This window comes from Suillus paluster, assembly GCF_016628075.1.
Source record: "Suillus paluster strain FC165 chromosome Unknown EDB91scaffold_97, whole genome shotgun sequence".
NCBI classification, from domain to species: Eukaryota; Fungi; Basidiomycota; class Agaricomycetes; order Boletales; family Suillaceae; genus Suillus; species Suillus paluster.
In genome coordinates this window covers 16,844-25,506 of record NW_024537657.1, presented here as the reverse complement: position 1 = coordinate 25,506, position 8,663 = coordinate 16,844, and the positions used below count along the sequence as shown (strand labels likewise).

The following is an 8,663-nucleotide window of genomic DNA, read 5'->3' as shown; positions in this document are numbered from 1 at the left end:
TTCAACATCGATCCCGAGAACCTTACCATTTCACCGCTTCCTCATCACCCTTTCAACTTTGGAGTGCCTCGTCCAGCTCCACCTGCAGCCCAGCCTGCGCCAGGTGTTGCGCCAGCACCCAATGCAGCTCAACCAGCTCCAGCTTCTACTGCTGAGCAAGGCGCTGCCGCTCCGCCTGCAGGACCCGCTGTCCCTGAACCTGCAACTGCTGGGCAAGCACCAGCGCCTCAGCCCGCAGCTAACCAAGTTCCTCCTAATTTCTTCAACCCTGGCCAGGCTGGCCAGCGCTTCACCCTATCGAACGCCATGCCTGTAGGTCCTGGGGCGACTGTGCATTTCCTGCAGTTCCCTGGTGGAGGGAACGGTTTCCAGGACTTCTTCACTCGGCGTGGAACAGGGGCTGCCCCCACTGAAGCTGGACCCATGCCACCCCCTCCACCTCCTCGCACCCGCACACAGTCCCTCCCTAACATTGCAGACAACCGCCCCTTCGGCGGGCCGCAAGCAGGCGACTTCATGACGATTGGCCTTGACCTGTTCTTCGATGAGCCGTTGCCCACAGACATACCTCTGCCACCGCAGCAGCCCCAACCACAGGGGCAACCTCAACCCCAAGATCAGGCCCAGGAGCAGCCGCAAAACCGACCTCCAGGACAAGCTCCAGGGCAAGGGCCAGGCCAGGCAGCCCCAGGCGGCGAGGTGCCCCAGGAGTTCCAAAACTTCATCAACAATCTCATCCAGAGTGCTACGCGCGCCTTCATCCCCATCCCACTTTTCAACACCGGCCCTGCTGCACCACAGGGCCAGCCCCAGCCTGCACAGGCACAGGAGCCACCTGCTGACGGATCACAGACCCCTCCTGCTAATGCACCTCGACCCCCTCCAGGTGGTGCAGCCCAACCGCTGCCATTCAACATCCCGCATGGGCATCCCTTTCGCCCGACGCGCCCAATGCCTCCGCGTCGCGAAAGGAAGACATGGACGCTGCCTGCTGCCCCCGGCCCTTCGCTTCGGCAGCGTGTGGAGCAGAAGGAGCGCGAGGCAGGGTTGCGGTGCGATGATCCCTCGTGTGGCGTTGGCCCGTCTGACGAAGACCCCGTCCCCGAGATGTTGGCTGAGTTGATGAAACAGGTCTCGATACATCCCCTGTTGCATCCAGGAAAAGGATCCGTGTGCGAGCATACATTCCACCCTTCGTGCTTGGTCAGTGCGGAGCGCGTTGCTGGGTGGGGCGGGGAGGATAAAGCGGAGCCGCACGTTGAAGTGTCATGCCCAGTGTGCCGCGATCTGGGATGTGTCACGAGGGACGAGTGGGAGGAGGGTGTGTCGACCCTCTGAATGATTGATCGATGTTTGCGGTCGTCCGTTCATTTTGCATGATTCTTGTAAGTGTACCTGTATTGTGAGTGACTGTGTAACGTTAGGAGAGACGAGTGTTCTGATCGTGTTTCTTGTACAGTCTGGTCTCTAGTAATGATGATTCATAACGCCGAAAATATGTTGTTTCTCAGATTATATTACGTCTTTAGATTGTTACTTGCATCGTCTGTTGTCGCACCATATAGTTACATGTATATGCCCCATGGTTCTAATTGCACACAGCAATACACGCAGTCATGTACACAGTGACACCACAGCTTGATACCAATGCACATGAAAAAAGTCTATTGCCAAATACATAACTGGCCAATCAATTTTGTTAATACGAACAGAAGATACAGTATGATTACAACTACTGGTTGCTCTGTTATCAATTCCCGGAAACTCAAGCACTCAGCTTCTGGCGGAGGAGGCCCTTGAGGGTCTCGCCGTCCTCAGCAAACTTCTTGATACCCTCGTGCAGCTTGTCGAATGCCATCTGGTCCTGGAGGAGGGTCCAGCGGAACTCGGGCTCGTTGTCGACGTAGGAAACCTTGGCCATGGGCTCGGCTTGCTGCAGCTGAAGGAGAGATCAGCTGGCTGTTACATGGAAATCACAAGGTACATACCAGCACTCGCGTTGAGCTTCTTGGGAACGGGCGCGGTCGAGTTCTTGAGTTCCTCGAGCAGCGAGGGAGCGATGGTGAGGTAGTCAACACCAGCGAGGGCCTTGATCTCGCCAATCTGCAAACAGAGTAAGACTTATGTTGATTATGCATGGGTGAAGAAATACGCACGTTGCGGAAGGAAGCACCCATGACGATGGTATTGTAGCCGTGTTGCTTGTAGTAGTTGAAGATCTTCTTCACGGACTGGACACCAGGGTCCGCATCACCCTCGTAAGTCTTGCCCGTTGCCTTCTTGTACCAGTCGAGGATCTAAATACAAGAGATTGATTAGTGGTGAAACATGGACAAGAGATACGATGGAGACATACACGACCAACGAAGGGCGAGATGAGGGTAACACCTGCCTCGGCGCAAGCGACAGCCTGGCCGAAACCGAAAAGAAGGGTCAGGTTGCAGTGGATGTTATCATCCCGCTCGAGTTCACGAGCGGCCTGGATGCCCTCCCATGTCGATGCAATTTTGATGAGGATACGCTCCTTCTTAATACCAACAGACTCGTAGAGAGCGATGAGCTCCTTTGCCTAAGGACCAAAGTATAAGGAGCCGGTTGAGATATGTAACAAAATCACTTGCCTTGGCCTTGGTGGCCTCCTTGTCGAAGGAGAGACGAGCGTCGACTTCCGTCGATACACGGCCAGGGATGATAGCGAGAAGCTCCTTGCCGAATTCGACAAGCTAATTATAAATATCGATCAGTAAGGGTATTGACTGCGCAAGTCTGACAGAGACAGACCAGACGGTCCATAGCAGCATCAGTCTGGTGCTCAAGGTCACCGCCCTTGCTCTTGCCGAACTTGATGGCGGCATCCATGAGGCGAGAGTATCCTGGCTTGTTGGCAGCAGCCAAGATCAAGGATGGGTTTGTGGTAGCATCCTAACAATATGCTGTTAGATCGCAGGGATAATAAACATAGATTCGTTGCAGCGATCACCTGTGGCTTGTAAACATCGATTGCTGATAAGATTAATCAGATTATTAGCGCATGATCAACGCGATAGACAATGGCTAGCGTACATTCAAAGTCACCGGAGTCGGACACGACAACGGTTCCGGTCTGTTTGAGAAGGTCGAGAGAGGTGGTCATTGTGGTCTTAGAAAGAATTATGGGGTTGGTCGAACGATGCTCTTAGTGATATACGCTGCTCAGCCACGGTGAGATCATACGACCGGCCCGTTCTGGGCGTGGGTGTCTCCTCCCCTTTTTGGCACCAGTCCCCTTTTCACACTGCAATTTTGCACGATTATTGGTAGGCTATCGCATCGTTGTGGGATCCCGGTGTCGGTTTTCCACAAGCGTGTCTCTTCGGAGGCGATCTCGAGGGAACCCATCACTACTTGCTAATGACGACAAACGTGTCTTTGACTTTTGAAGATGTTCGCCTGAATTTGATGACAGGAATAGCATTGGACTCCCAGATGTGGCAGTCGCCCTTGCAACCACCAGTCGGCTCTTGGTATGGCCTCCGGCTTATGAGCTGAATTGGCCTAGTAAGGGCCCGTGAGGTAAGATTCCTGTGCCGCCGCTCATGGGTTCATCACAACTTCATGCGAATTGTGTTTGAGCTAACCTCTCATGTCAGACACGGAGCCGCTCGACAATGGACGGTATGAGAGGATCCGAAGTGGAAACGCGTGGGCTAATCAATGTTGCGATAGGAATGTTTACACGGACAGACCGGTACAAGACGAGTCTGCCTCAATCGGAGTTCTCTAATTAATGACTCCTGTCTACGCATGTTCGTGGATTGGCTCTTGAGCATCTCCTAAGAAGAGAAATTTGGTAAGCCAAAGTCACATCCTCGACTCGTATGAACCCACCGCCGGGTTAAAGTTATCAGGTAAGTTTATCTCCACGTTCCATCTGAACTCCCGCACACGTGTTCCTCAAATTGTTCCTTCGTCAGTTCATTTCACACAAATTTTCACCTCCCGGAACGCGACATTCGTGTTACAGATACTTGCTGATCGTTCCTTGACGCAGAACGCAGATACATGTTTGGCGATTTTTCCTGTCTGGCTGCCCTTCAGCTAGGTTTCGTTACGCCATTGCAGGTGAGCTTCAAGCTGCAACGTAATTTAATCCAGAACCTATCGCAAAAAGTTCCAAGCAAAACTACTCGCCTCGAGGCTCCACGAAAAATCTTTAAATGGCCGTTCGGAAAGTCGATGCCCGCAACTTCAATGACAAGAGTCCCAGTGCGGAACCAGTACGTCAGAAGCCATCCCTAGGCACGACTCCGCATTCTGCTTCTCGAACTCGGACTTCCCTACCACGTGAGCTTCGCAAAAATGACGCTGTTTGTAGTATCTCGCTTCCTCGGTCTCATCAACTGACAGGTACTCCATGATATCGTCGGAGTTGGGGATTGCAATCTGGGATCACCGATTGTCCTACGTAAGCACAAGAAACGTTTCGCTGCGTTGAGGGCCCGGTTTTTTTTTTAAAGGATGACGTCGAGGGTCAAATGTAATGACGAGATGCTGGCCTCCAGAACGACAGTCTTGAAAACGCCGTTCCAGATGGAGATCCCCGGCAGGCTCTGGAATTGGCTGCAAGCATCGAATTCTCGTCAGCGCAAATGAATGACAGACGATATCGTATTCCAACTGTGGAATCATTCCCTGCTTCTCTATGCACTTAACGAGAGGTCCCATTGCCCGTCAGGACATGGCATTCTGGAAGTCCAAGAAAAGAGTGCCAGAATATTGTGATATATAATTCATCTCATGGTTTCCCGGCGTAAAGAGTGCATGTGTAAAGAAGAAAGACTTATACTTAGAAGCAAAAAGGAATGAGTGGTTTCGAATGGCAAAATGTGAAGCTCACACTTGAACTGCTTAAACCATTTACTAGTGGTGGGTGACGCTTGATAGCTGATTATCACCATCAGATGATACTGACTCACTGGCTCAGCTTAGAGAGAAGAATATCATGTCATTGTACGTGGGGTGGTGCCGTGGTGAACGCCAGGCGCGCCGCCGCGCGTTTAGAGGCGAATGATCTGACCCCAAGCAAGATCAACACGACTAGTGAAGCGGGTGGCAGGAGCTATCCAGTTCCCACTACATACGACACTATTTGGATTGGGGGTAAGTTACACTAGTACCATTAGTAGCTTGAGACGAATGGGAGCTGCTCATTTGATGAGGAGGTGATTCTTCCACAAGTCCTTTTACTTTATAAGGGATAGAGGCTGGCGCTGACTAATGGCTACCCGATCATCTCCGTACCCCTGGTAAACCGTATAGTAATTATTCGACTACCATCATGTTCTCTGTCCTTTGCGGCATTCCCAAGGATTAAGTGTCTGGCGAGTTATTTAATAAATCGACTCAACAGTCACTGGCTGATCGTAGCGCGTGGCATATGGTCGTCAGCAAAAACCCCTATAAGGACACCTCTTCCATCGACCAACACATATTGCCGAAAACAGACGACTTATCAATCACCTCGACCTCAGAGCCAGAGCACGAGCTTTACATCTTCCGAGCACATCGGACAGACATCTTGAATATTTTTATTGTAGGGATATGGGGTGCACACAGAGACGAGCCTTATACATACACTCGACAACTTGAACCTGGCCGACACGGCCCTTCATGTCCTTCGATATATTATGGGTAGACTTAGCCGATTTGAATATACTCGTCAAAGGAGAGGATGCAGGGACATGGATGAACCCTGATGTTGGAGTATTGCAGAAGTATGCAACCCCTTCGCCATTCGGCAGGGGAGAGGAACCGGACATGAACCCCTCTTACAGGTGGGCGCGGAACAGAGCTCAAAGCGATGAGCTTGCCTTCACTTTGGCACAGACTGAAAGATTTGGATCGCATATGAAGATATCACGAGACATATCCGAGATGATCTCGAGAGCCATGTTCGTAGGCAAGAAAGCCGTTTTCAAGTTATACAAGCTCGCAATATACGGCGAAGGAGGTCATTTTGACTGGCATCGTGACTCGACGCACAGCGATGCTCACCATGGAACGGTGCTCATTGCACTCAACACGGAATGGGAGGGAGGCAAATGTTGATATGCATCCAAGCAAGTCTGACGACAAGTTCCAGCCAGTCGTGGTTGCATTCTATACGGACACAGAGCACAAAGTTATGCCCATGGCCAAGTGCACACGACTCGTGCTCTAGTATAATGTCGAAGTCAGGGAGTTTCTCCCAGCAGAGAAATGTTGGCAGAGTTACGAACCCTTGAGCAGGGCTGATTTCCGTCGCCAGTACATTGCATTCCGCTTTAACACTACTTACCCGAACTTGGATCAGAAGTTAATCCAGGCAGTCGTTGATGAAATCAGAGAGTTGCACAAAGAAGGTACTACCGTCGTCGCCTTCCCACTTACTCACCTCTACCACAAGACGAGCATCAAGAAGGAATACCTCAAGGGAAGTGACTTGGCACTCTTCGATGCTCTCGAAAGTCGCTTCGACATTGTCCTTCATCCTGTTATTATCCGCGCTATAGATACGGGCAGAGAGCGGGACGAGGAGGAACGTTTCCTCGCATACAAGTATGAGCCGTCTGAGGAAGGAAGATGAGTTCGCTGCTGAAAGGTTTTCAAGGCTGCTCGAGGACGAAGAGCAGCGTGTTAAAGAGCAGTGCAAAGCTGAAGGGCTTGAGGTCGAAGAGTAGGATGCTCAAAGGCAGCGGTTTCCAGGCAAAGTTTTCAGGAACGCTTCGTTTCATCTTCCACGGGCCTCTGCGATCCTGGAAATTTCGGTGAAAATGCGGGTGGAGTATGTTGGTAATTGGCCAGAGGATGGCAAGGTCAGGTATCTTGGCGCAGGTATGTTCGTGGTGCCAATTACATGTAGAACGAATTATAAAATGATAGGCTTCCGAGGAAGCCTTTACACTTACGAGGACTTGAGATGTGACTTTGAGTATAACTTGAATCATCCCCCATGTTAGTTCAGCTGGTGGGAAATCAAACGGTTGTGGAAAATCCTTGCCGCATATGGTGAATCTAATTTGGTACGCACAAGTTGAAGGAGGGTTTTTTGTTGGGAATTGTGCGGGAACGCTGGAGACGCTGAAGGCCATCGCTGGACATTCAAAGCAAACCCCCACAATAATGGTTTCGACAACAAAATTGACAGTGAGGTAGTTTTATAGCTGCAGCTGTATAGTCTTGCTTGTTAGGATTCACCGCTACTCACCAGCCACTTTGTCTTCCGCGACGACAGTCACAGTGTGGAACAATGAACTACCTTGGTAACTCTGTACTTATAACCCTCTCGCAACTCCTCGCCACCGTCGTGTAAGGCGGCTGGTGACGAGTCTAGCAGCTATGGATTGGTTTGCGACTATCTTTCACTCATTGAATTCTAGATCATACCTTGGATGGTTCAACACCGACGAGTCACTGTCCCTTAGTTTCCATCCATTGATCAGTTGATATTAACAACAAACCCTTCAGAGTGGGAGTAGGGGCTCAGTGGCGCCTTACGTACCTAGTGAAACTAGTGCAGCTGTCGAAAAAATGCACATGTCAGTCCACTGTCAGTCCTTCCACGCAAATACGCCGTCTGACCTAGTCTTGATCCAGTTTATCGCACGTTTCTTGTTCCGCACCGTGCGTGCGAGGGCAGGCAATAACCGATACTTTTTGGTCGATGACATTGTAAAGCTGATTTCACATCCCAAAAAGCTCACCTCGATAAAAGCCGGTCACCCTGGAACTCCATATCACGTTGATGAGGTCACAGGGTATACGTCCTAGACATCCAATCTCCTGGCACAATGAATTCATAAGCTGATCGGCGGTAAACCGTATAGGGTAGATGTGGAGCCCCTTGTGGCCCTACGGAGGCCTTGCCGTCTGAAACACGGTGAGTTACTCATTGTAACGGCAGGGCAAGCCTAACCCTTCCCAAAACGTTTGACCGAATATGCCGTGCTCCGACCTTCCCGTTATCACTGGAGCATGGTTCTTGCTCTTCTACTGAATTCACATCCGGTCGTCTGGTACACTACCATCGACATGAGGATGGAGGTATGGAAATTTGATGGAGACAGAGTAATATCTGTTCATTAGTCCCTATTCAGGACACCACGACGCATCGATCATCAATCCAACTGCACCCTACCTGTCAAACGTAAGTGATTTGTGATCTATGTTTGGTCTGTGATTGCTTCGTGAGGCCTTCTATCCTGTTCGCTGAGGTTCTGTACACCGTGAGAGTGTGCGTGTACTTGTCTTGATTGCGAATTCGAGAACACGGAAGCTTTCCGTCCTTAACGGACGCCTGTCAGAAGGCACCATCTGTCCCCATTTCGACGTAGACATGCGTGAAACGGGTATCCTATTTCTTCCACCTGCGAGGGAAATGTCTATGAGACGAAAGGATTGCGAACATGCTGGGGAAAGGTAGTAACTTGATATCCTTGATCAAGACAAATCGGTCCTGGACAGAGTCCAGAAGACGGGAACCAGTATCGCGAGAAAGTACAGAGTAGAGAGCGTCTTCCATCTAGGCTAACGCCACTATGAACCAGGCAGCGAAAATGCTGCAACAAATGAGTACGATAGGTCACAACACTTTTAGAAATAGTACGAAAATTAAAGAAGGACGGAATGTTGAGGGGTGCTAGTGA

At 50.6% G+C, this 8,663-nt stretch overlaps 3 protein-coding genes across 3 annotated transcripts; 2 read left to right on the top strand and 1 right to left on the bottom strand.

The window, feature by feature from the left end:
• Positions 1-951: 951 nt before the first annotated feature.
• Positions 952-1,338, top strand: EDB91DRAFT_1239554 (uncharacterized protein; the record flags this gene model as incomplete). Its single annotated transcript, XM_041321869.1, has 1 exon — positions 952-1,338. One exon carries the CDS (start codon positions 952-954, stop codon positions 1,336-1,338), a length of 387 nt encoding a protein of 128 aa, XP_041171673.1.
• Positions 1,339-1,765: 427 nt separating this feature from the next.
• EDB91DRAFT_1330876 (uncharacterized protein) lies at positions 1,766-3,259 on the bottom strand (the record flags this gene model as incomplete). Its single annotated transcript, XM_041325370.1, has 8 exons — positions 3,064-3,259; positions 2,981-3,003; positions 2,782-2,922; positions 2,622-2,723; positions 2,357-2,569; positions 2,157-2,297; positions 1,989-2,103; positions 1,766-1,929 (listed from the first exon to the last, which is right to left on the bottom strand). Exons 1-8 carry the CDS (start codon positions 3,131-3,133, stop codon positions 1,766-1,768), a joined length of 969 nt encoding a protein of 322 aa, XP_041171672.1. The 5' UTR covers positions 3,134-3,259.
• A 2,390-nt stretch (positions 3,260-5,649) lies between these two features.
• EDB91DRAFT_1253988 (uncharacterized protein) lies at positions 5,650-6,698 on the top strand (the record flags this gene model as incomplete). The annotated part of the gene is made up of 4 exons (XM_041323733.1): positions 5,650-6,042; positions 6,104-6,177; positions 6,217-6,576; positions 6,629-6,698. The coding sequence occupies 4 exons, from the start codon at positions 5,650-5,652 to the stop codon at positions 6,696-6,698; spliced, it is 897 nt and encodes a 298-aa protein (XP_041171671.1).
• Between the last annotated feature and the right edge of the window lie 1,965 nt (positions 6,699-8,663).